The following is a 27,510-nucleotide window of genomic DNA, read 5'->3' as shown; positions in this document are numbered from 1 at the left end:
ATTTACATAAATATTATCATATGTAATTAGTTTCTACAGTTTATATTTTAAAATTATAATTCTTTTAATAATGGAGGAAATAGTGATAAAAATTAATAATATTTTTTAAATTAATCATTATCCTTTTGAGACAGAATGAATATTTTTTTAAACTCTTTTTATTTCAAAATAAAATAAAAATAGTGAGAAAAGAAATAAGTGAAAAACTATATAAAGATTGATCAGTTTTCTATTCTGCCCCGCTGTTTGTTGCTAATGTGAAAGAAGATGATTTCTTTTTTTAATTAACGAGTCCAGTTTTCAGTAATTCATGCCATTTTTAGCAAATTGCTGCAACATAGTAAAGACAACTTCAATCTACACCTTCCTCCAAACAATCAAAATACAATAGAAACAGACATAATATTTCTGTCTGTTATATGGTGATCGATTGATGAGTAATCTTTGAGTTTGCCGAGTTGTCAAGCAAGCATCACATATTAAAGAATGAACATAATTGTAGATTAATTATGCTACCTTTTATATATATACAGATCAGACTCCAAAAGCTTAATAAATCACAATCATTTGAGTTGGAAAGTGAGAAGAATAATATTAAAAACATATGCTTTTTAAAAGAAATATACTTTTCTCCCTAATTTTTCTCAAATATTAGAACATTGTAATCTTTTTTTTTTCTTTTTTCCACTTGATTATATGAGTGATATACTGGTGGTAGCCACATCAGTATTTTTCTTTTTTGTTCTTTATCATGGAAAATATCTTTCTGTATTTATATTAATAGTTTACATTTAATTGTTTCTTTGCTAATTTTTTAATAAATATCTAAATTTCTTATTTAATGAAAATTGTATTAAATTTTTATTATTTGTGGCAAAATTCTTTTATTTGCATAAGCGCATATATCTCAATGAGTAGTAAAATGACACGTATATATATTTTATATTTAAATATTAAATAAGATATATATATATATATATATAATTATTTAAATCGTAAATGTTATTTATTTATGAATTTAATGTGCACGTAAATAGTCAAGAATTCTTTAATCTATAAAAGCCTTTTATATCCTATTTTCAAAAGTATTAAAAATCTTATCATTGATGTTTAAATATAATCGAAAGTAGGAAAAGACTAGAGAGTTAAATTCAAGTAGAATGATTTTCAATGGCTAATTTTAAGTGCCATATGGATACAGTAGAAGAACATGGGAGGCAATTCTTTATTTTTAAGCAATCTTTTTTTTTTTTTTTTTTTTTTTAATTTTAATAGTTTTTAACATAACTTTCATGGTATTATTTTATTTCCCATTAAAACTTTAATAAAGAAGGATCGATGTTTTTCAATTAAAAAAAGAAAAAGGGGGAAGATAATGCAATGGAAAGGGAAGATTCAATTAGGGTTAACATCATCAGAAGTTCTAAAAGTTAGGTCACTGTAAGCGTGGTTCAAAAATAATTTTTTGGTACAATGCATATACCAAACGCCATTGAGCAAAGAAGGATGAAAAGAAATGAAATCACATTAGGAATCTTTAGCCAAAAAGGAAACAAGAATGGCATCTATGATCTGTATTTTCAATTTCTACTTTTAATCTGCTCCATGTTCTTCAACTTGGAGGTCATTTTCTGGGAAAAATCCTTCTACTCTATCTAACTGCTTACTAAAGAATCAATTTCTCATCCTTCAAAAACAGCACTGAGATTTTCCTTTCAAGAAAAAGGCAGAAACTGAACCAAGAACAAAACAAGAAGATTGATTAACGAAGCTATAACCAGATCTAGTTAAACCAAATTGGCAGCATCGGGCAAACCTTGGTGGAAATCACTGGCATCTCTTGATCTTGCTGATGAAACATTATTCGACGACCCAGTGTTGTTGTTATTATTATTATTATTATTATTATTGTTAGGCTTCTTGACAGGAACAGAAGCCCGACAAACAGGACAATTGGAGTGAGAATTCAACCACATGTCGATACAAGAAGCATGGAATGAATGCTTGCAGCTACTTAATTGTTTAACTTCTTCACCTTCAGCATAAACAGACAAGCAAACTGGACACTCACTGCCAATATCTTTAACATGTGTATCTTTCTGATACTTGACATCTGAGACACCATCCTTATTCTCACTTGGGCTGCTGTTGTTGTCGTCGTTACTGCTAGCGAAGAACTCATCAGAATCAGTCCGGTGACGCCGGCGACTCCTGAAAGGGCCAGGAGGACACTTGATAGAGAAAAAGAAAGTGTAGATCAAGGCGGGTATAGCGATAACAGCTATCAAAGCAAGGATGAATTCAAGAGGAGATAAATCTACACTTCTCGGTGGTGCAGGGAAAGGTGGAGGATTAGGAGCAATGAAAATGGTAGGTGGGTGTTGCTCCATGAAAGGGAAGAGAGAGAGAGAGAGAGAGAGAGAGAGAGAGGGGAAGGAAACAAGTTTTATTTTTTGTGTTTCTGTTGATTCTTGATTTTAAATAATTTCTTTTTTAGAAAAAATAATATTGTTGGAGAGAGAAGCTAGCTGTGCCCTTGTGGAATTTTGTGTTGAATTTGGAACCATTTAAGAGGGCAATAATTGAAGAAGAAAAATGGTGAATGGTAGAAGACAAGAGTTTTAGTTACCATTATCTGATACTACGTGTGTTAACTAGCTTCAACTTGATTTTGGAACAAGATATGATTTATGATGTTCATGGACTTTATGGTCGGTTTGGATTCAGTTTATAATTTTTACATTTCATGACACAATTTTGGGCCCAAAAACATTACTTTTTCTTTGGCCCAGACCTGATATTAATGAGCATTATCTCATGTGTTATTTGCCCAAAAAAAGAAAGAAAAGAAAAAAGAAAGCATTATCTAATCAGATCTACTTTCCATTTAATTCATTCAACCGGTCGGTAAAACCCTGAAATTGATATAGTAGAAGTTCAACTCTTATGCTTGCATTTGGTTTAACAATATTGCTATATTGCTTACTACCTTTTATATGTCCTACTAAATTTACTTTGCAGGTAAACCCAGGAAATCTATTATGTTGATTTACAAAGAATAAAAATACCCTTTTGTTGATCGACTCTGATTTAAATTCTTATTAATCATTCTCAACAAAAAGAGCACAAGATGTTTCACAAGGTCATGATTTATCAGGAGAGCTATTTATTAAACTGTACATGATCACTTTACAAGTTACCTACCTATTATATTCTGTAGCTTACTTGTGCAAGTAATGTCAATTGCTTAATAACTAAATCACAGACAGATAGATAGGACATGATAGAAAAGTTTTAATGACGAAATTAATCAGCATCTCATTTTTCACATGCACTAGAAGTAGCATCGTCCACTTTGCAAATTTACCTAACAGCAAAAAGTGTTGCCTAAGCAAAATTATGAAAACTTGCAGATGAAGTTATTGGAATCTGATGGTTATCGTTATATGTTGTATATCATCCTGCTCCAGAATCAGGCACCTGATGGAAATCCCGAGGAGGGATCCCGCCGGACTCCGGCATCAACACGACAACATGCTGGGAAGGCACCGTAGTAGCCCGACAAAGTGGGCAATTTGATTGTGAATTTAGCCACATGTCAATGCAAGCCACATGAAACAAGTGCAAGCATTCAGACAACACACGAATCTGTTCACCTTCATTAAATTCGGACAAGCACACCGAGCATATTTCTTCACTGCAATATTCCTTGCTATACCTACACACTGGAACTGCAATTGTCCTCGTGGTTCTGCCCGTTTCTTGGGCATTTTCAGAAATTTGATGTCGGCTTGGCCTTGGTGCGCTTGTGGCACGCCGACAGCCCACGGCAATGCAATGAAAGGCTGCAACCGCAATGGCGCCACAGAGGATGCCAAGGAGGCCAATGAGAATGGGGTTTAATTTGAATCCACGGTGATGATCTCCATCCATGAAATGAAAAATGTTTTAACATAAATATTTTGAGTGTGACCTTTTAGGACTTTATTATGTATTTTATAGTCGTACCATATGTATATGTTTTGTGTAGGTGTCTAATGCAACAAAATAAAGGCCTCAATATTATTTTGTAGATTACCGTATTGGTTACTTTTTGTTATTGTTTATAGTATTAAAATAAAATGTAAATTATTCGTGAAAAGAAAGTTTCTTTGGTATTATCTTTCTACCCTTGTTCATGAATTGTATTCAAAGATGATTTGATGAAAATTTGTTTAGGACGTCACTTTTGTTTTAAAGATCAAAATGTATTTTGGCCCCTAACATTTAGGCCGAAGAACATATTGGCACTTAATTTATTTTTTCGAAGCAAATAGTAGATAAATTCATATTTTTATGTTATTTTCATGGACTGGAAAAATTAATTGCCACTAATTAAAGATGAATTAGAAGTAGAACCCACTTTAATCCAGTGTCACTTAAAATAATAAAAAGAGTGTGGGAGACCTAAAAAATACAACGTATATTCAAGAAAAAATAGAGCGTAAACATCTGCAAAATCTGTTTCATAACTAAAGAGCCCAAGATAAAAGAGAGTTTATTTAAAGTGGGTGGAATACTAGTCCTAATGTTAGGCTACGCTGATGGAGCATAAACAAACAAAATTACGTACAAAATTCAATATCAATGAACCCATATTATCAAAACGTCTCTTGTAAATATTTGATTTCAGCAGAATCTTTCAAGATTATGTGATGTCCAAAATATTAGTAACAATTTTTCACTGAGCCTAGATATCAGAAAAGTAAAACTGAAAAATTCTTAAAAATACGGCTTATTTCATATAAAAGAAATTAGCTAACTTTTTAGAAAATACCAGTTAAAGATAAAAATGACAAAGCCCAAAATGCAGTTGCAAAGGATTAGCAGGTTTATCATCTACCACACATTGCATTTGTTAATAAGGTTACTCATGTTAGTAAGGATTGTGAGCAGATTATGCTGTCCAAGTTGTCTGAGATACAAGGACAACTCAAAATTCTTTTCGAGGAAAGATCCAATCCTTTCCTTTATGAGTCGATACCTTCATCATTCTTTGAGACTGTACCAGATAAAGATGAACACAATATTGTCCTTCTTTTCTATTATAATGAAAAAAAAAAAAAAAAAAAAAAAAAGGAAGAAAATGCATTCTTGATTGACGGTTATGGGCCTTTTTACTTAGAGTCAGCAGGTTCAGATTAGAAAGTGAAAGTAGCGTTTCCTCGAGAAAGAGCAGAGGGATTAATGGATCCATTATTAGCCATACGAGCTTGAGTTGCAGCTTCTGATAATTTAAGAGTTTAATTGTATTAAATAGAATAAAGCTAATACGCTCCTCGTTCTAAACCTTAAGTATGAAAATACATGTTTGCCCTTTTTAAAATCTTTGTGAAATAATTTCTCTAAATTAATCATTGTAGTCAAAGGCATTTTCAAATTGGCAAACTTTAGAGTGACTGACGGCACACTTTAGTTACAAAACGATAAACATACATCAGCAGTTTGCCGACTGATTTGGTTGGACAAAAATTCTTCTACCTTTTCCCATTTTCAACTTTATAAAATTGTTATTTTTATTTATTTACTTTTACAAGTTGCCTCACCCTTTGCTTTGAGAGATTCACAACTCATTTTATTGGCCGAGGGCGTGGCTACCATTTTCATATATGTTTATTTTGTCTTTAATAATCCACAGCTGAACACCTCTTTCAACTCGATCCTATAACTTAATAATTATTGAGTTGAATAGCTCTCTCTTATTTTAAAAATCAAATCAGAATAAAGTACGAGAAAAGGAAGAAATGAGACTAGAATTAGAATAGTCTTTCTATTCATAAAAAGACTTTGGGATTCTTTTATATAAAAATCTAAAACATTTCAGATAAACTTTCTCAATTTAAGATGCTATTGACACGTGTCTCATTGGTCCTATTTGATTCCTAGATGAATTTTTTTTTTAACGAATTTAAAAAGATAATTATCTCTGTTGTTGCTATGTAATTCACGGTCAGTTAGCTCTTTTATAAATAACAAAAAAAAAATAGTGTTGCTTGTCCTTAATTAAAATTTTATTTCTATAAATTTTAATCTGGTCTGTTGGAAAACCAATCCGGTCGACTAGCTCGGTCTGAAGTGAAATTTTTAAATATATTAATAATAGAACTTAAATATAAAATTGAAATGGCAACTACTAGTAATTGTTTTATCTTTCATACTGTCTCCACTTTCCTTTAGCAATGTGATCCAACGAAACGTGTTTTAACAAACATTGAAATGTCGGTATCTTATTCTTTCTTCCTCTATTTCAATTCTTTCTCAAGAAATAAAATTATAGTCTTTTGAATGTAAAACTAATTACACAACACATTGCTATATTTTTCTCTGAATAATTTATATATAAATTCGGCTTTCTGCCAAATCTGTACGTCTTGCAACTTGTAAGTACTTAACTGAATATTAGTTGTATGTCTTCTTCTGATTTGAAATTATGGTGAGTTAACAATGAGAAACTTGTTTTTGGCTTTGTAAACTTAAGATTCCTTCACAAACTATATCATAGAAATTAGGTTATCTGATTGAGGATAGGTTTCTTGTACCTACATCAAGAAAGATAATTTACTATTGCTGTTATTTGTGCAAAATGTCCATTCTTTGGAAGAGATTGGATCTCCGTTCTCGTTATGTTGGCATAATTTGCCGGGAAGAAGATTCTGTTAACAGCCCAAGTGGCATCTCTAGTTGGAGGAGCTTCTTGCAGAGGAGGAAGATAGGGATGACATCTAGAGCTTCATATCAAGCAGATGCTGTAATTTAAGTTGTTCTAGCAGGAGATCTAAGGATATCTATCTATCTGGTTTCAAGAGGAAAAAGAAAAAGATGGAAGATCAAAAATAGAATCCTCAGATTCAAATGATGTGCAAGAATAACGAAACACTTGATTCAAGAAGTAATTGAAGTGAAGAGCCAATCACAGTCTGATGATACCACGAAGCCACTTCCACTTGGACTTGAACATTTGAGCTCATCAGAAACTACCCAATTCCATTTTCTGCTAACATCTTCAACAATATTTTCAATTCCTACAGCTGGTGCAGCATTTTCGTATGCTTCAGCTAAATAGTTTCAATTTTCTCAGTGCTAACGCCTCCAAGATTGTGGATCACCAATATCTGCAACCCTCTTACATGGCTTAAAACGACGTAACAGAACAGACCGCATACGCTGCAGCTGCATTGAAATTTATCTGCACAAAAAGGTTATGTGGAAAACTGCCAGCTTGCTTGGTTCTAAGCAGGAAATGGAGGTTCAGCATTTAGAGAGCATAGGAATTCAATTCTGTATTCTAAAAATGAAAAAAAAAAAAGTGCTACCTTGCAAGTTTCAAGTGAAATTTAACAACCTAGCTAATGATGATGAGTATGCATGCGAATACCATTATACGATTCATGCCTTACAAAATTTGCTTCAATTTCAGTGATACGTTAAAGAGCAAACCCACATGATACAAAGAGAAGGGGAAAAATGACATCTTTTCTTTTGACAGAGGAAAGCAGCCATGTTTGTCAAATCTAAATCCTTTTATCTGTTCAGCTTTCAAGGACATCAGATGGAAAATGCTAAAGAAATTCATAGTTAACCAGGGTACAAAATGAAATGTATTTCACCTAGAACAGCTTACAGCGTTCAAAATTATTATCTGATATGCATTTGAAGTGGCAAGCCTGCAAATTCATTCAACGTATCCAATTTATCAAACTTATCTTCCTCATTATTATCTCTAAACTTCAAATAATCCAAGGATACAAATGGCTTGTACATCCTCAAGTCTCCTACTCTTACCAATGTTAACTGGTGCTGAGATCACTTTCTCATCCTCAAAGCAGCAAAAGAAAGCAAGAGACTTAACCGCCGGTTGTTCCTAGCCGGCATCAAATTTCCAATATTGACTACAAGAGCATTCTCGCATGGGTATATAACTACCTTGCTTTGATCTCATTTCTAGGCTCCAGACCTTATCGTGCATAAGTACCGCTATGTCACTCATACCATTGTTGCATTCAAAGTCCTTCAACCTCCCTTTTATTGCACATTCGATAGCAAATAATTTACAATCCTCAAATAACCATGACAATGGCGGAATTCTGATCGATAGAACTTCCTGTCATAACCAACTCCCAAACTCAGTAATACAACCTTTATGATCCTCTTTGATTACTCCCATCATCTTGTTTCCACACTCCTGTAATATCTCACTTGAAACAACAAGAATACGCGTAAGGCACTTGAAACAAATATCAAAACTGCAGTAAAGGAAAATACAGTAACAATAAATAAAACTTAGGTCATTTAAAGAAACTTCACCTGAATTTAAATTTTTATTGACCACTGCCTTTATCAAAAGAACTCTTAGCAGTAGAGCAGAAACCTAGTCCAGACACTTGCAGCTTCCTGAAATAAGGAGAGGCTATGAAATGTAGGTTTTCAAGCATGATGATGGAAGCTCGAGTTTGGAATCCACAGGAAGCCTAAAGATTTGCTTCAAGAGAATACATTTCGATCAAACAAGTTCTTAGAGATACCATGGTTGGTGTCATAAAAGAAGCCTAATCCTCGACAGGCTTCATAAAGGGAAGAGATAAAGTTAAATCTGAGACTGAAATTCATTGGTTATCTGCAATTCAGACATTATTATAGAGGAAAATATTTTTGTTCTGTTGAATTGAAGTGCTAGGCTACTTTTAGATAGGGGCTAGCGTGGAAGATCTATATAAAATCTCTCAACTTGAATTTTCAAAATAACAGTTTGACTATTTCTATCACATTCAAAATAATAAAGGTACTAAATAGCCCACTAATTATCTTACTACCACTAAGTATTAGAATAATTTGGCATCCATAGGCTTAGCCTGGCAGTAGATGCAATATCTCAATCCCTCATTTGTAACTGAAAATAGAATAATCATTTTTAGGAAGGATGAATAAAGATGCACGCACAGATAGTACTGTTACCATTCAAATCAAAACAAGGAACCATTACTGCAGCAAATATATTATAAAAATTTTATGATCATTAAGTTCTCATGAACTGTTCACATAATAGCGTACCCTCCTAAAAAATTAATTTGCTAGAACTAGGAAATATAAATTCCACCATTGATACAAGCGCCAAAAAATCGCATCATAGACCAAGCTAAACTCATATTCCTATCTGCTGAGCTAACTATTTGTATACAAAACCTTCATCTGCACAATCATGGAATTCTACTTGGTTTCCCTGTGGGATGAAGAGGTCAGGCGCCCATCTCACAGGCCCTGCCATTGGAAAGTTAATTAGGTCAAGGTAAACAACTGGAACTACTATTGCACCTTGAGCGTCCAAGACGCCATCATTCCCATTCAATAGTCGATGGAGGCTTTGACGTGATGTCCTGAACCACTCGGTTTACACCCCGCACGCTATTACAGATTTTTCGGGCCACATCATCAAGGAACTTGTGTTCAAAGTAGTACCTGGAATTTTACAATTTTTGCAAGGAGACGAGATTTCTTAGAATTGCAATGATGAAGGCTACAGTAATTGTTGTAATATACAAATCAATAGTGAACATTAGTTATGCAAAAGCCTAGGTACTATCATATGATTAGTCCTACATCTTTCTGGCCGTTCTTCCACTGGTAAGCAACATTAAGCTTGAGGTGCTGTACCAAAATAGCCATCAATACGGAATTACCATTTTTTAATGGTTCTCCTGTGGCTTCAAAGCAGACTAAGAGGATATGAAGATTAGATATTCAATTTGGACATACAGCCAATTATAGAATAATATCTTCTAACAAAGCAGAACAAATACTCCATTTATTAGACTTACGTAAATAAGTATGTAGAAAACTAGACATAAAATTGATACCATTTCACTTATTCTAAATCTTGAGGTTGTCTAGGACCATAATCCAGGCCCTATAACTTTGAAATTACCACAGATATGATTTAGAATAGCAAGTAAGAACTGAAGGAGTAATTATGAGCATGTACACAACATAAGCCAGGAAAATCCCATAGATCAGTTTATTTAACATGAGAAAAAACCTCCATGTATCAGGAGTACAAGTAAGATTGAGTTGAAGAAGATGCCAAAAATCAATGAACACACACAATGCGATTCCCGGGAGCAAATCATGATGTTTGATAGGATGGAACCAAATCACATGCCTCAATAGTGCCATATCCTAAACTATATAGCCATATGCTCTCAACGAAAAATCAACATCCTTAATAGTCACAATGATATTCATATAAGAGAAGGCAATAAGAAGATAAACAGGGTAACTAGCACAGCACATGTTCATAAAAGAAAGCTCACCAATCCGCAGTCATTCCATCTTGACTTGTAACAGCTCTTAAAGCAACCACATGAGAATGTGTTCTTTGATCACCTTGAACACCAACTGATCTTACAGGCAAAAACACAGCAAAAGCTTGCCAGATTGTATCATAAAGCCCAGCATCCTTTATGGATTGGATGAAAATCTCATCAACCTACAAAGGCAATCAAAAGAATAAGTTCCAGAAGGTTTAAGAAAAGAAAAGATATATTAGGTTTTAGCAACATTTTAAATAGCAACTGCAGTGTGGCTCTTTCCATCTTAATAGTATGATGTATTTAATTGATTGCAGCTTTTTCTGATACTCTTTAAGATATCAGGCTGGGCTGATAACTGCTATGCAGGGGAGCTGGAGAAAGGGGTATCGAGTACCAGCACAGCCAGAATCAAATAAAACCCCTCTATTTCTGCACATAATGCACATTATGATACATGCCAATGTTTAAGACCCAGATTTCTGCTCCACAGCAAACATCACATACCTGGCGGAGAATATCTAAAGCATTGCCTTCAGTTACATCACCCAATACACGTACTGCAAGACCAGGTCCAGGGAATGGGTGCCGCTTCAAAAATCCCTCGGGAACATATAAGATTCTTCCTAGTTGACGAACCTTTTACAGTGAAATGAAAATAAGTCGCAATGAACTATTAAGATATTTTCAAATGTGTCCTTCTATGTGTAAGAGTGATAGAGTCCAATACCTCATCCTTAAATAGAAGTTTAAGTGGTTCAATGAGCTTCAGTTTCATGTCTTTTGGAAGCCCTCCAACATTATGGTGGCTTTTGATAGTGTGTGAGTGAGTTCTTCCAGATCCAGGAGGTGGACAGGATTCAATCACATCTGGATACAAGGTTCCTTGGACCAGGTAAGCAGGTTTCTTTCCCAATTTTTGCTCCAAATCATGGGCAAAAGCATCAAAAATGCTAATGAACTCTTTTCCAATGATCTTCCTTTTCATCTCAGGATCTACCACACCCTTCAACTTACTAAGAAATTGTTCTGAAGCATCCACACAAGTAACAGGTAAATGCAAATCCCTTTCAAAAGTTTCCATCACACGCTCTCTCTCCATATACCTACATGTAATAAAAATATATATATATGAAGAAATTCCTATGTTGGAACTAGCAGTCAAACTGCTTTCACGTCTATGAAATTCTTTTGCTCATTAACTCACCTTAATAATCCATTGTCAACAAAAACACAATGAAGCCTATCCCCAATTGCCTTATGAACAAGAGTTGCAGCAACAGTGGAATCCACACCCCCTGATAAAGCACATATGACGTGATCTTCAGGCCCCACAGTGCCTTTGACCATCTTAATTTCTTCGTCCACCACATTTTCCATGCTCCAATTTGCACAAACTCCACAAACATCAAAGAGGAAATAGCGTAATGTGTCCATACCCTCTGGTGAATGAGTCACCTGTATAAGAAAACAAATTTAGTACTTATTTTATAATACTTTTTCCATTTAGATATAACATTACCATATATTAAATATACATTACCTACAAAAACACAATTCATTTGCCAACAATAAACCCTCTAGCAACAACTGAAACAACACATAGCATCCCATAAAGCTAAAGCAAACCCAATTACCTCAGGGTGATATTGCAATCCATAAAACCTCTTCTCCCGATTCTCCACGGCAGCAACAGCCCCTTGTTGACTTATAGCCACAACTTCAAACCCCTTGGGCAATTGCGCAGCCTCATCTCCATGGCTCATCCAAACCACTTGTTTATCCCCAACATTTTTATTCCCATAAATACCCAAATTCATCCCTACTTCAATTTCCATCCTCCCATATTCCTGTTTTTCCCCAGGACTAACTTTCCCGCCCAATTTTTGCACAATCAATTGCAACCCATAACAAATTCCAAGTACAAAACAACCACTCGACTGCGCCCACTCAACAAATCCAGATGGAAAAGTGGGTGAATTAGCAGAATGGACTGAATGGGGTCCTCCAGAGAGGATTACAACTTTTGGGTTGAGTGCAGTAATGGCATCTAAAGGAGAAGTGCCCGAGATGCACAAAGAGAATATGTTTAGAGAGCGAATTCTGCGAGTTATTAAATGTGTGTATTGAGAACCATAATCAAGAATAAGAACTAGGTCTGATTTCACTACTTGAGGATCCATGGCAATTGATGACTACGGTTTTTAAGAAAATCAGGAATTATGAGGGAAAAAGGGAATTTTGGGCTTTTTGCTAATTATAAATAGGAAGTTAGCACTAACAATTTGATCTCAGCGTTCTTCTAGATTGATACAGCTGCACGTAAACAAACAGTGCATTAGTGATAATAAAACACTTGTGAAACACAAAATTTGAAAGCAATAATAACCAAAATTCATAGCAAACATCAGTTGGTTGTAAGAGAGCTAGGAATGGCAACATCTAGGGTACCCACCCAATTAAGAGTATCCTAACCTAAACTCAATTAAAATACAATTACCCGAACCCTATCCCAAATTCGTTTAAAATTATACATTTGTTACTCGATCGCTTATTAAATAAATTCTATGAATATTTAAATGGGTAACTGGCAATGTACCTGCTAAATATTCGGGTAATCAAGTGGCTATCCGTTTACATAACCCATTTGCAATAATAAAATTTTAAAATATATTAACAGATATTTTTGAAAAAAAAAATTAAAAAATCTAAGGGAGTGTTTGCTATTGTTTAAATATTTTGTTCTTCAATTATTTTGTTTAAGAAAATTAAATAACGCGTTTTTGTTTAAAAGTGTGTATTTTTCTTTTCAAACTTTTTCAGAAAAGTTAAAAAACAGAAATAGTATTTTAGAAAACTTGGTTTTTAAATTTTTTTTCTCTGTTTCTTAAACGTGCATAATTTCTCTCCTATTATATCTCCTAATAACAGTATACAAACCCACAATAACAGTAACAAACCAGCATAACAATCAAAGCAAAGAGGTTACGGGAAGAGCCAATCTTAAAACAAGAAGGAAAGTGACCATCAAATAGAAAAATCAATCTTCAACAAGCTTTTGCCATCCATCTCCACATGTTATTATCAAACAGAAGAAAAAAAATCAATCTTAAACAAGCATTTGCCATTTACTTTAATCTAACAATAGAATTACAAAAACAATTAATGCCGAATCAAAACAGCATACCTGATGACCGGCGAGGGGGAAGCCGACTGCTGCGAGAGAGGAGACGAATGCAGCAAGGGCGACGGCGACTGCAGCAAGGGTGACGACGGAGACTGCAGCAAGGGTGACGACGACTGCAGCAAGGGTGACGACGACTGCAGCAAGGGAGACGGCGACGGCAGCAAGTTTTGGTGATTGCAAAGAGGCTTGAAAGGACCGAGGGCTTGAGAGGATGGAGGTTGTGAGGTTTAGATGAAAATAGAATTAGGGTTTGTAGGATTCTACTTTGTGTTATATTTTGTTTAGTTTGTTACAGTAAACTATGTAGTCTACGTGGCTTTGACTAAAAGTAGTTTTAATCAATTAAATTTACATATAATATTAGTATTTTAATTTTATTAATAAAAAATTTTAAATCATATATAATATTTTTATTTTTTATATAAATATTAAATTTACACATTATAAAAATGATAATTTAAACTTTTTCTTACAGCTCTAAATATAATAACATACTACATATATTTGTTAATGCTTTATTTTAACAGTAAAAATGAGATTAATTAGTTAAAATTTTATTACATAATAAAATAGTATGAGATTTTTTAAATTATATTAACTAGTTAAAAGACATATTACTAATAAAGATTATTTAATAAATATATGATTAATATCATATTATCATTACATAATTATAAGTTAATAATACTAATACATTGGATTAGGTATTATATTTAGTTTTTTTTATTATTTTACTTGTAAGTGATATTTAATTTGCTAATAAAAGAGTCTTATAATGTTATTATTTTACATCTTAATAAATATTATGCCAATAAATCGTTAACATATACAATGATTGATGATGCAGTATTAAGTTTATTAAAAGAGATTAATAAAAAGATTTATATTAATTAGTTAAAAAATACGTTAGTAATAAAGATTATTTAATAAACACAATTAATATCACATTAGCACTATATAATTATAAGTTAAAAATATTAATTGGTAGGGTGTTAATAATAATAATATTTTCTTTATATATATATATATATATATATATATATAAAATGTATGATATATGTAACATATACATGATCCAACATGAATTTGATAGTCTAATAGGCTAATCCATTTTAACTGGACCTAAACCTTAAAAGCCAATTAAATTAATGAGCTTTGGCATATTTAGTTAGGGATTAAATTTAGTTAAGATTAAAATTACAATGAATGGGCCTTCTCATAACAAATAACCTCATTTGGCTTAAAAGCTGGAATCCAAAGAGCATAACACGTAATTCGACTAGAATAGATGAACCTCACACAAAAGAGATAACTTTATAATAAAAGCAAAAAAGAATTTTACTTTTAAAAAAATTACATTATAGTTGTAAGAATAAAGTAAAAAGTATAATTATCAAGTCAAATAAAAAAAATAATGATTTTTAATACATATAAAAGTGAGAAATAGAGGAGATAGATAAATTTATCAAAATATAAGTATTAATAGCCTTCTAGGGATTAGTTAGTTTATATTTTTTTAAAAAATAAATTAACTAAATAAATTTCTAATTAGATATAATTTAATTTATTAAAATATATTATTTTAGATTAAAGAATAATTTTATATAAAATAGAAAAAGAAACAATAATGCTAAAAAAATTTGTTATTAAAAAGTTTTAATATCATAATTTCAAAAGTTTTTTATTAAAACCTTTACCCTAATTACTTAGTAGGAAACTAAATAACTAAATAACAATTTTTTTTAATTGTTTAGTATCAAATTTAGTTTCCTAATTGATTTTATTGTTAATATACCATGTTTTATTTTTTGTTAGACAATTGATTGGTTTAATGTTTTAAACCTTTTTATTAATATCTTATAAAAATAAAAATTATAGATATTTATGAGATCTGGCTTATTCATATCCAAAAATATTATAAAAGGGTATACAAAATAAATTTATAAATATCAATTCTAAATTTACTTGATTTTATTTTTATTTGAACTATATTTTCATTTCTAATAGATGAATGATTAGATTGAATATTTTTAGAATTTTAAAGGAAATATTTAATTAAGAATAAAAATAGTAGAATATCCGTAAAATATGACATATTCCTACCTCAATCCGTTAGTAAAGAAAAAATAACAAAATAAATTTGTTAAAAAATTATTTTTAAATATGACTATAAATAAATCATAACTATTACAATATAAAAATAATTAATTTCAAGTGAAAAATGATAATAATTGAGAATTTGATTATTCTAAAAAAAAAATTATACGAGAAAGATTTTTATCCTACATTCTTAAAGTGAAAAGTTTTGCTTTGGTTTATAAATAAACCTTCTTCATTTGACTAATAAAAGACCTAAAAGGATATTGGGCTCATACGCACAAAAATTAGGCTAAAATTTCAATTCAAATGTAAATTTGTAGATTTTTCCTTGCGTGAATGGGTTTAAGCCTAATCCAACTCAATTTTTAATTCTTGGTTATTTTTTTATTTTTTTATTACCTTAAAACGTTCATATTTTGACTTAGTTTTTTAAGTTACTTATTCTTTAGCCACTACCCTATTTCATCAAATCTAACCTTTCATTATTGGAGAGAATATCTTCTTTCATTTTTTTTAAACGTTGTATTATAACATTATAGTTTTTTGGCTCTATAAATACACTATTTTATTAAGATTAAAAATATAACTTTTCTACTTCTTCTCTGCTCGGTTAACTAGTTTATTTTCTACTACTGCTTTGTCTGAGGTGAATTCTAATCCAAAACAAATAGAATTATGTACTCATGCTAACAAGGTATATAGCCATACTATTATCAATATTCTTTCTAATGACTCTTTGATGTGTACTATTCTTGTAAAGAAGCAAAAGAAATTTGGAACTCAATAAACCTTAAGTACACTACTAAAGATGCTGGCAGACAAAAGTTTGTGATTGAAAACTATCATAGATGGGAGATGACAAATGATAAAGACATTAAAATGCAAATTAATAAGTATTACAAGCTTTTGGAGGATTTGAAAGATAAAAACATTACACTTCAAAAGGAGTTTGTTGCTGGTCTTTTTATTGAAAAGCTGCCTAATCCATGGAAGGACTGCAAACAACAGTTGAAGTAAAAGCACAAGCAATTATCCCTTGCAGATTTAATCACTCACATCATAATTGAATACACCAACTGAAGGAAACTGAAAGCTGCCAAAGCAAAGAAGATGGCTTCAAAAGCAAATCTAATGCAAAGGAAGGCTCACAATAAAAAGTATGATAATAAACCTCCTCACTTTGATTAACGACCCAAAATTGCTAACTCTATTACCTTATAGAAAAAAAAAGAAAGCTGCTTTGTTTGTGGAAAGCCATGTCATCATGCACCTTAATGCAAGAGAAGAGTGAGAAATGACAATCCTTTTAAGCCAACAACAAATTTGTTTGAAGAAGATGATCTAATTATCACAAGTCATTTCTCAGGCTAATCTTGCAGCCAATTGAAAGAATGGGTGGTAGACTCTAGTGCTACCAAGCATATTTATACTAATAAAGATTCTTTTACCTATAATACTTAAGTAGGGGATGGAAAAGAACATGTGTATTTTGGTGATTCTCGAATTGCAAAGGTTCTTGATAAAGGAAAATTCTCCTCAAATTCACATCTAACAAGACTTTGGCTCTTAATGAAGTACTCCATGTACCTAATATTAGAGCAAACTTAATTTTTGTGGCTCTATAACGAAAAGTTTGGAATTTAAAGTGTCATTTGAACATGATAAGATTGTGATGGCAAAGAATAATGTGTTTGTGGGCAAAGATTATTGTAATCAAGGACTTTTTGTACTTAATATTTCAAATGTTATAAATAAAATTGTATCTTCTACTACTTAATTAATTGAATCAATTGATTTATGGTATGCTAGATTAGAACAATGTTAATGCTAGTTATATTCATAAAATTCAATCTATGGGTTTGATTTCTAGTATTAATCATACATGCTTGAATAAATTTAAAATATGTTCTGAAGCTAAGATAACTAAAAAGACATGTTTTTCTGTCCATAAAGAATTTGAATTGCTTAATATAATTTATATTGATTTAGGAGATTTAAAGGAAACCGTGACTAGAGGTGGTAAGAAAAATTATGTAACTTTTATAGATGATTTTTCTAGATATACTAAAGTATATTTGCTTAGAAATAAAGATGAAGCTTTTGACATATTTCTTTTATATAAAGTTGAAGTTGAAAATCAATTAAATAAAAATATTAAAAAGGTTAGATCAGATAGAGGTGGTGAATACATTTTGTTTAATGACTTTTGTAAAAAAGAATGAATAATTCATAAGTTACTCCTCCTTATTCACGTGAATCAAATGTAGTAGCTGAAAGAAAAAATAAAACTTTAAACAGAATGATGAATGTTATGCTTGTTAGTTCCTATGACCTGATAATCTATGAGGTGCAACTATTATTTCTGCATGTTATTTATAAAATAAGATATTATATAAAAACCGCTAAGACGCCATACAAGTTGTGGAAGGGCTATATGTCTAACCTTAAATATTTAAAAGTATAGGAGTGTCTTGCTAAAGTTATATTGCTTGATCCTAGAAAAAAAAACTTTGTTCTAAAACATCTAATTGCATGTTTATTGGTTATGTTGATCATAGTGTTGCATATAAATTTCTTGTTTTGAAAAATGATGTACTTGATGTTAATACAATTGTTGAGACAAAAAATGATGAGTTCTTTGAACATGTATTTTTTTTAAAACCTGAGATTGTTTCTCATGCATCTGTTAAAAATACTTTTAAAATTTTGAGGAGTTAAGAATGAGTAAAAGACAAAGAAAAGAAACTTCTTTTAAAAATGATCTTTACACTTATCTTGTTGAAAATGATCATTGACATTTTCTAATGTTGTTTCTTTTTCTGACTCTGTATTTTGAAAAGAAGCCATTAAAATCGAAATTGATTTTATTTTATAAAATAAAACTTGAATTTTGGTTGATTTACCACATGGTGTTAAACCTATTGGTTGCAAATCGATTTTTAAAATAAAATATAGTTCTAATGGATCTATTAAAAAATATAAGGCTAGATTGGTTGCAAAAGGTTTTACTCAAAAATAAATGTTGAATATTTTTACACGTTTACTCCTATAACCATAATTTCTTCTATTCAAGTCTTGATTGCTTTGGCTTCAATCTATAAGCTATTTATTCATTAAATGGATGTTAAAACTGCTTTTTTAAATGGTGATTTAGAAAAAGAAATTTATATGGTGCAACCTAAAGGTTGTATTGTTTCTAGATAAGAAAATAATTTTTACAAATTATTAAGATCTTTATATGGTTTAAAGCAAGCTCCTAGGCAGTGGCATGAGATATTTAATCAAGTTTTGTTATGTGATGATTTCTCTTCTATTGAAGTAGATAAATGTGTTTATATAAAACTTGTTGATGGTGAATGTGTGATTATTTGTTTATATGTGCATGATATGCTTATATTGGTACTAGCCTTGATTTAGTACTTAAAACTAAAGAGTTTCTTGCTTCTAAATTTGATATGAAAGACATAGGAGAAGCAAGTGTTATTTTGGGTTTAAAATCATAAGGATGATAGCATAATACTATCTCAAGAACATTATGTTAAGACACTTTTTAAGGGGTTTGGACATTTTAATGTCACACTAGTGAGTGCCCCTTATGATGCTAATACTTAGTTAAAGAAAAATAGAGGCGATCCTATTGCCCAAGCTGAGTATGCACAGATTATTGAGAGTCTGTTGCATTTAATGAATTTTTCTCAACTTGACATAGCTTATATTGCTTGTAGATTGAGCAAATATACACATAATCTCAATCATTATCATTGAGCCATATTAGTCAGACTAGTGAAGTATTCAAGAGGTATCATATTGTATTCTTTATAGTGGATTTCCCATTGTATTATAAGGGTGCAATGATGCTAACTGGATCTTATATTCATATTAGATAAAATCCACCAGTGGTTATGTGTTTACTTTTAGTGGAGTTGTGATTGTCAAACGATAATTGTTATTGCAAAGAATAAATCTTCAATAGTAAGAACAAATACATTCGTCTGCGACATGATGTGATTAATAGCTACTGAAAGAGGGAATTATATCCATTAATTATGTGAAGTCAGAAGTGAATTTGGTTGATCCTCCGACTAAACCTTTGGGGAGAAAGTTAATTAATGAAACATTGAGGGAAATATGACTTAAGCTAACATGAGATATTAATGGTTAATCTTGCTAGCATAATAATTTTCTTTTCTATAGTGTGAGTAGTGCTAGACTGCAATAAGTGAGAGGATGAGCTAAATGCTCTTAATGTATTTCATATCCCTTAAAGATAATATATTTCATTATACTTGATGAACACCTACATAAGTGTGGAGTGGGGCGGCTCCTGTGAGGTTATGGTAAAATCTCTACAATACTCATGAATTACCACGCACGTGCATGGCCTATTTAGCCAAAATCGCATAGAACAACAAAAACTATGGGGTGTAATGTGACTAATAAAGTAATAATCTACAGAAAATAGTCTTTTAGTTCATAGAAGTTAATTACTTTACTAATAACTCTATATATTATGTCTTATCTTTCTAAGTTTGGTTCATAGTCCAAAAGAAACTTGATTCAAGATATTCTGCACTCATATTTAACCTAACAAAATTATTTATTTTATAAAATATTTTTGAAATATATGGGGTGTGTATATATATAAATTATTTCAAAAAGTCTCTTATCTCACATCTCTAGAGTGAAAAGCTTTGCTTTGCTTTATAAAATCTTTTCTACTGGGCTAATAAAAGGCCTAGAAGGGTATTGCGCTCGTGTATATAAGAACTAGATTAAGGTCCAATTCAAGTATAAATTTATGAATTCTCCTTCCCTTCATGCTTAAAGTATGCTTGGATCTAATCCAAGTCAATTTTTAATACTTATTTATTTATTTCTAACATTAAATGTTCATATTTTGACTTAATTTTTTAAGTTATCTATTCTTTAGCCATTACTCTTATTGGAGAGAATATATCCTATTATTTTTCGTAAATGTTATATTAATTATCATTTTGGCTCTATGAGTACACTCTTTTAGTAAAATCGAGATACAACTTTTCTACTTCTTTTTCTCTGATGGGTTAACTAGTTTACTTCTATTGATGTTTTTCGAATCCTAAAGATCACTAAAAGTAATCCTTAAGAACAATGCCTTTTTTGTATACTTTAAGCTCCATTAGAACTCTTTTTATCTAACAAATGGAGCTTGTTTTACTGCTAGCTCAACCGTATAAACATAAGCCAGTAAAAAGAACCTCATCCATTCGCAATAGTTAGTTTGTGATACATTATTTTTGCTTTTACAATGATTGTAACTCTGTGAGATTCTTTACATTTGGTTAATACCATATGCAATTAGACTAGTCGACACTTTGAGTCTCAATTATCTTATAAATAAAATAATAATAATAGTCGTGTAACTTGCTTGTAAATGACTATTTATTTTAGTAGTTCTGAGCAACTAATATAAATATTTTTTAAAAAAGATTAATCATAATTTTACTCGCAATGTGCTTTACTAGATTATAGTTTTTTATACAATTTTAAACAAATTAAAATTTTTCAAAATATAAACTTTTGCAAAGTATTTAAAAGCATGAAAGTAATGTTGTCCATTTATGTATTTTTCATCTACTTCTATATAGAGAGTACATATTAAACAAGAAAATAATATCCACTTAAAAGCCGCAAACAACCTATTAACTTTTTTATTTTACATAATATATATTTTAAGAAGTTGTCTTCTATTTAGACTTGTTATCCCATATTGCTTTTTCTTTGTTGGTGATTGTGGAAGGCAAGGAATGTCTGTATTTTTTATGGATTACATTGGGATGTCTTAGATGTAGTTGCCCTTGCATCGTCACAAATTGTTGAATTCTCAATTTGGCTACATGAGACTTCCAACCACCTCCCACCACTTCTGCTCCTGTTTTTACGATCTCACAACTCAACCTAGCATGTACCTCATATTGGATTTGTTAAAGCTAATTTTGATTGTGCATTTAAATCAGCTCCAGGTATTGGAGCTTTAAGTGTGGTTATTTCTGATGCCAGTGGTATTATTATATTTTCTTTTTGCGAGAAAGTTCCTTATGGCATGTCGGCAACACAAATGGAGGCTTATACTTTACTTGTAGCAGTGCATTATATTGTTGAATTGGATTTTTCTCATGTTATTTTTAAAGGAGACTCACAAGTGGTTATTCACGCAGCAAATAGTCACACAAGTTTAGATTCTTTTTCTACTATTTACTTGAAAATGTTGTTCACCCGTCTCAAACATTGCAAATATGTAATTTTATCTATGTTAGGCAAATATGCAATTGTGCATCTCATGATGTGGCCAACAACGCCTATATTCTTGAACTTTTAGAAACATTATTTCTGTATAGGTGTGGCTCATTTATTTATGTATGAGTCTCTCCTTTTTTCTTTTGCGATATAAATCTCTCTTTGATGAAAAAATAACTAGTACAGTGTTGATAATCTTATAGTTCATAAAGTTAGGCTTGGCCATGGTTCGTGAATTGACGGTTCTGGTTCAGAATCGTCGATTCACAGCTCCATGGCATATGGAATCAAGCGGTTGGGGTTCATAGTTTTTGGTTCTGACAGATTCCAAGAGTAAAAAAGGTTTTTAAAAAATTTAAGTGATAATGTAAAAATTAAGATATAGAAAATTATGTTAATAAAAGAATGAGATAGTGTTAAAAAGATTTATTTGTAAAAAACTATAGATAATAAATAAATGTTATATGTATTTAGTAATTAAGAAAGAGATAATAAATTTTAAAGAAATATAACTCTAGATAATAAATAACTATAGAGAGATATTTCAGAGAAAAAAATAAATTATACATAATAAATGATTATAGAGAGCAAGTCTAAAGAAAGATAAAAATAAATGGTATATTTATATATTAAATATTTATAAATAATTTATTTTTCATGGGTTGAAACTAGAACTGGATTAAAAAATAGAAATAAAAATTTAATATTGCTACAATTGCATGTCTTGAAAGTTAATTTTAAATGACTTTTATATTTTTTAACTAATCTAATAAATTAGTTTAAACATTATGTAGTTATTTTTAATAGATATTAGAATTGAATTATATTAGATTAGATAATTTTATTTTAATTTAATAAACAAATATTTTTATGGAGTTTGATATTTAATAAGTTGAAAGATCATATTTAATTCTCTTTTTTTTTTGTTAATTAAATCATTTACGAAAATTAAAGGGGAGGATAATTGTATGTGTAATCAAAATTTAGAATGTAAATATCCAACTTTGATATGAAAGTCATTTTGCAAGGGGACTGAAAAAATAACATCGAATTTTATTTATCATCTTTTATATTCTAAAATCACTTTCTAGAAAATAAATAAAATTGAAGATTTTGAAATGAAGGTTTGAGAAGACTAATTGTAATATATTATATATCAAACAAAAATCGTCTAATTCTAAATTTGCTTCAACATTTAACTGTAATTCTAAACACACCCAGAGAGGATGAAACCGTTCGCATCGTCAAACTTCAGGGGGGAAAATATAATTTGCTCAAAGAGAATGTACGGACAAATACATTCACGATGGGAGCGAGATTTATATGTTAAAATCTGCACCACAAGCACCGTCAAGTATTGGCCTTAAAAATATCAGATTCACCATCAATTAACGTCCCCGTCATCAAACGGTGCTCTCCTCCTCCCCTTAAAGCCAAAAAAATAAAATAAAAAATGAAACGGTAATATCTGGTGCAGGCACTGACCCAAGAAACCTCCTCTTCATATTGAGAGGCTGTCCTTAACTTCTTTTCTCTTTCTTTCTGCTTCGACTGTTATTCACACACTCAACTACTCAAACAACCTTTCTTCTCTTTTCTGTTTCTTTTAACGGAACATACATACAAACAACAACGCGAAAAGAAAAAAGAAGAAAGAAAACATTAAAAAAAGGAAATTAAAAAGAAAAAATGGTGGTTGTTGATGATGGTGATGATATTGTTGTAGAAATGACCCACCTTGCTGCTGCTTCCTTCTCTCGATTCCTGGATTCTTTTCCCAAAAGGTAAATTCTTGAAGATCCCCTTGTTCCTTTTAGGTTCTCTTTTGCTAGTTTCTTGGATTTTGTTTCGAAGAGGGTCTTGCTTTTGAAAAAAGAATTTTATAGTAATACGGTTAGTTAGTTAGTTAGTAGTAGTAGTAGTATATATATATATATATATATATATATATATATATATATTGATGGAATTGATGGCTTTGGTTCAGTGTTTCCCACCTGTGTTTGGCGGATTTCGGGAGATTCTTGAGTTAGGGTTAGATACTGTGCTTCTTTAGCGTTTCTGATATCTCTTTCTCTCTCTCCTTAGGTAGAGATTGAAGAGAGCTCTTTACTTGTATTTTTTTTTCTTTAAATTTTCTTAAAAATTAGTCCTTTTTAATAGAAGTATCGTATAATAACATATCACCTAAAGAGGTTATAATCTTTTTCTCCATTTATTGTTCTTTTTAGTTACTTAATTAATATTTAAGTTGGGGATATTGAATCTGTTCTTTGATTTTGTTAATTATAATTTGTGGGTATATGGGGCTTAAGTTGTCTGATTGATAAATTTAGGGTTTTGATGGAGGGGAGGTATTCTGGGGATTGATATACTGATGAAGATGTTTATGAGGTTCTTTTCTTGAATTGATTGGTTCCGAAATTTTTCGACATGGATGTATTCAAATACCTATTAGCAGCAAAACCTACCAAGAAAATGAACTGAATTATGGGAGATTCTCTCCTCACTGCCTTGTCAATGGAGAATCATCATCCGTCTACCCTCTTGTCAATGGATTCCAGTGCCTCCTCTCACGAAGAATTGGATTTGGAGATGAATCGTCAGATCATACTTTCTCGTCCACCGGATATCAATTTACCATTATCAGTAGAGCGTAGCCCTCCTCCGCAGTCATGGAATTCAGACCCATGTGATATATTGGATGTTGGACTTGGTCAACAGGTTTATGAGACTGAGAGTTTTCTTAATGTCCCCAAGGTTGGGAGGAAATGCGCCAAGCGGATTGATAGCATTTGGGGTGCTTGGTTTTTCTTTAATTTCTATTTTAAACCAGCTTTGAATGAGAAATCGAAGGCCAAGATTGTCCGGGACAGCAATGGAGTTTCCAGGTTTGATAAATCTGATCTCAAGCTTGAGGTTTTTATGGTTCAACATGACATGGAGAACATGTACATGTGGGTCTTCAAGGATAGGCCTGAGAATGCGTTGGGTAAAATGCAGCTCCGGAGCTACATGAATGGCCATTCTCGTCAAGGGGAGCGCCCATTTCCATTTAGTGTGGATAAGGGTTTTGTCCGGTCACACCGGATGCAACGAAAGCATTATAGGGGACTATCAAATCCTCAATGTGTTCATGGAATTGAAGTTGTTCCCTCGCCCAATCTCTTAGGTCTTGATGAGGATGAGAGGAAAAGATGGATGGAACTCACTGGCAGGGATTTGAACTTCACAATCCCACCTGATGCCAGTGATTTTAGTTCATGGAGAAACCTCCCCAACACAGATTTCGAGCTTGAGAGGCCACCTCCACCTATAAAGAATGCTTCTAATTCCCACTCAAAGAAGCTGCTCAATGGGTCCGGGCTCAATTTGTCAACTCAGCCATCCAGTCATAGCAATGGTGACGGCATGGACCTATCTCCTGTAAGCAGCAAAAGGAGGAAGGACTTTTTCCGGCATGGGGGGGATGATGATTGTTATCTGGCTGTTAATCCTCCCTCTGATCGTGTAGCAGATATGGAACTTCATCCCAATGAGCCACAATGGTTGCATGAGGTCAGTGGGGTGATGAAGAGTGTTTGTGGTCCTGTGACAGCCGCAAAAACAGTATATGAGGATGAAGAAGGTTATTTAATTATTATCAGCTTGCCATTTGTGGATCTGCAGAGGGTGAAGGTCTCTTGGAGAAATACGCTAACTCATGGTATAATTAAGGTATCTGGTGTTAGCACATCTTGCATGCCATTCATCAAGAGACATGATAGAACGTTCAAGCTTACAGATCCATCCTCTGAACATTGTCCGCCTGGGGAATTTGTCAGAGAAATTCCACTTTCAACTAGAATTCCTGAAGATGCTAATATAGAAGCATATTATGATGGGCCAGGATCTGTGCTCGAGATTTTGGTGCCAAAACTTCGTGAGGGACCGGAAGAACATGAGGTTCGGGTTTGTCTTCGTCCTCATCTAGGAGGCAATGATCTCATGTTAACCTGAGATGGGCATTTATGAGAACTGGAAGGTAGCTGCATGTGTTTGTTGCTTCATTGTTTAACTAACCGTGTACCATATAGTGTAATCTCTGAATCAAAATGTGCACTTCCACTTTTTCTTTCTGTAATTTCTGCTCACTAATTGCTGTGGTGGTTGCTCCTGGGCCTATGGTTAGAATTTGACTGTAACAATTTGATTCTTGAGATTGCATTTGATTTGGGTCATTTATATGAAGTTATCAAATCTGGAATGTATCTGTGCAGAAAGTACTGTGATTATTTATGCAGTGGCTTTTCCCAATAATCTAAGAGGCCCATGGACATGGTGAATAAAATAAGTTTGAACTCTGTGGCAAGATGCATTAACAGACTTGTGCTTGGATCATGTTGGGGAATGCGGCTCTTCCCTGTTTGCTGTTGTTTGTTTCCTTTAGCCGAAACGAACTATGCTTATCCTGCTAAGTGTTTACTGTGAAATGGTTTACTGTCAAATAGCCATTTGGGAGTTCCTTTGTGGAAAAAGGTTAGATTCAATATGGGTCAGCCTTGTGAAGTATATTGTGAAATGATATGATCTGAAAAATGGAAGTTAACATCATACATTAGGGTTGGAAAGCTGCATGAAAAATTTCAATGCCTTCCAAGATTTTGTAAATGGAATGAGCAGCGACATGGCACCATTCAGTTGAATCGTCTGAAATTTAGATGCGAAGTCTTTTATCTGACATTCCATCCCAAACAGTACGAATTTATTAAAGCAAAACATCCGAAGGACCCAGGGAAACAGCACCCAGAAACAGTAGAGCATCTTCTCCTCCATTACAACATACTTTCACGGAGGAGAAGATATTGTGCATGCGTGAGGTAGGGCCAAAATAATGCAAGACTTAAGAACCCTCTAAGAGTTTGATATGATATAAAATATGAAAACATTTTTTTTTTAATTTTTTTTTATAGCTATGTTCATTTTCCACATCTTGGCGACATTTCTGTTAGTCTCAATCTATTAATTCTAACAGAATATGCTGACATAACTCTAATTATACATATATTTTTTCCGGTTAGTCTTTCCGTCCCTCTAATGCAACTCTAATTTTATAATTAAGTCCTAAATTTCTATTTACTATTAAGTTCTGATATTTTTTTCTTCACTTTTTTTTAATCTTTTTATAACATTATCATGAAAAATTATAGATCAATATATATTGCTTTTTTTTTTTCTTTCTTCACAATTAAATTTCATTTTATGCGAATAAAATGATATAAATGAATATTCTATTTTTACTATTCAAGAATTTTATTTGACTTTCCATTTAGAAAAATCAATTACTAAATAAACTTGATTTAATTAAAACAAAGCAACAGAAGAATTTATAAGAAAGAAGATTTTTAAAAGAGATAATTGTAAAAAAAATTTCGACCTTTGGCGGTTTTCTCAATTTAATCATGTGTTTTTAATTGTAATAATGTCATGCGAGATATTATCAATTTTGTCAAATCGATACATAAATAAAATTTCTAGTGAAATTTATTCCACATGGCTGCCGGCGCTCTGGTAACTTAAACACGTAGATACGGTGCGTTTTAAAGCAAAAGTAGAAATGCTGCGTTT

The 27,510-nt window shown here is 31.9% G+C and overlaps 4 protein-coding genes across 7 annotated transcripts; 1 reads left to right on the top strand and 3 right to left on the bottom strand.

Annotated features, from left to right (window-relative positions):
* Nucleotides 1-1,507: 1,507 nt before the first annotated feature.
* Nucleotides 1,508-2,581, bottom strand: LOC8279574 (RING-H2 finger protein ATL33). Its single transcript, XM_002527684.4, has one exon. It carries the CDS (start codon nucleotides 2,388-2,390, stop codon nucleotides 1,788-1,790), a length of 603 nt encoding a protein of 200 aa, XP_002527730.1. The 5' UTR covers nucleotides 2,391-2,581; the 3' UTR covers nucleotides 1,508-1,787.
* Nucleotides 2,582-3,161: 580 nt separating this feature from the next.
* LOC8279575 (RING-H2 finger protein ATL51) lies at nucleotides 3,162-4,029 on the bottom strand. Its single transcript, XM_002527685.4, has one exon. It carries the CDS (start codon nucleotides 3,931-3,933, stop codon nucleotides 3,457-3,459), a length of 477 nt encoding a protein of 158 aa, XP_002527731.1. The 5' UTR covers nucleotides 3,934-4,029; the 3' UTR covers nucleotides 3,162-3,456.
* A 2,506-nt stretch (nucleotides 4,030-6,535) lies between these two features.
* On the bottom strand, nucleotides 6,536-13,781 carry LOC8279577 (GMP synthase [glutamine-hydrolyzing]-like). Of its 4 annotated transcripts, XR_007214258.1 has the most exons (9): nucleotides 13,528-13,781; nucleotides 11,978-12,656; nucleotides 11,548-11,798; nucleotides 11,071-11,446; nucleotides 10,848-10,979; nucleotides 10,344-10,519; nucleotides 8,344-8,430; nucleotides 7,786-8,234; nucleotides 6,536-7,225 (listed from the first exon to the last, which is right to left on the bottom strand). XR_007214258.1 is itself a non-coding variant. In XM_048369598.1 (8 exons), the coding sequence occupies exons 2-7, from the start codon at nucleotides 12,521-12,523 to the stop codon at nucleotides 8,358-8,360; spliced, it is 1,554 nt and encodes a 517-aa protein (XP_048225555.1). In that variant the 5' UTR covers nucleotides 12,524-12,656; nucleotides 13,528-13,781; the 3' UTR covers nucleotides 6,536-8,234; nucleotides 8,344-8,357. The 4 variants fall into 4 exon arrangements, 3 of the variants coding, with proteins under 3 accessions (XP_048225555.1, XP_048225556.1, XP_048225554.1); XM_048369598.1 differs by having other exon boundaries at nucleotides 6,536-8,234; XM_048369599.1 differs by having other exon boundaries at nucleotides 6,536-8,221.
* Nucleotides 13,782-23,274: 9,493 nt separating this feature from the next.
* Nucleotides 23,275-26,153, top strand: LOC8279579. Its single transcript, XM_002527689.4, has 2 exons — nucleotides 23,275-23,687; nucleotides 24,240-26,153. Exon 2 carries the CDS (start codon nucleotides 24,394-24,396, stop codon nucleotides 25,900-25,902), a length of 1,509 nt encoding a protein of 502 aa, XP_002527735.1. The 5' UTR covers nucleotides 23,275-23,687; nucleotides 24,240-24,393; the 3' UTR covers nucleotides 25,903-26,153.
* Nucleotides 26,154-27,510: the final 1,357 nt, after the last annotated feature.

This window comes from Ricinus communis, chromosome 10 (assembly GCF_019578655.1).
Source record: "Ricinus communis isolate WT05 ecotype wild-type chromosome 10, ASM1957865v1, whole genome shotgun sequence".
In the NCBI taxonomy this organism is placed as follows: domain Eukaryota; kingdom Viridiplantae; phylum Streptophyta; class Magnoliopsida; order Malpighiales; family Euphorbiaceae; genus Ricinus; species Ricinus communis.
Note: the sequence above shows the minus strand (reverse complement) of the source record. Positions and strands in the feature narration are given on the sequence as shown.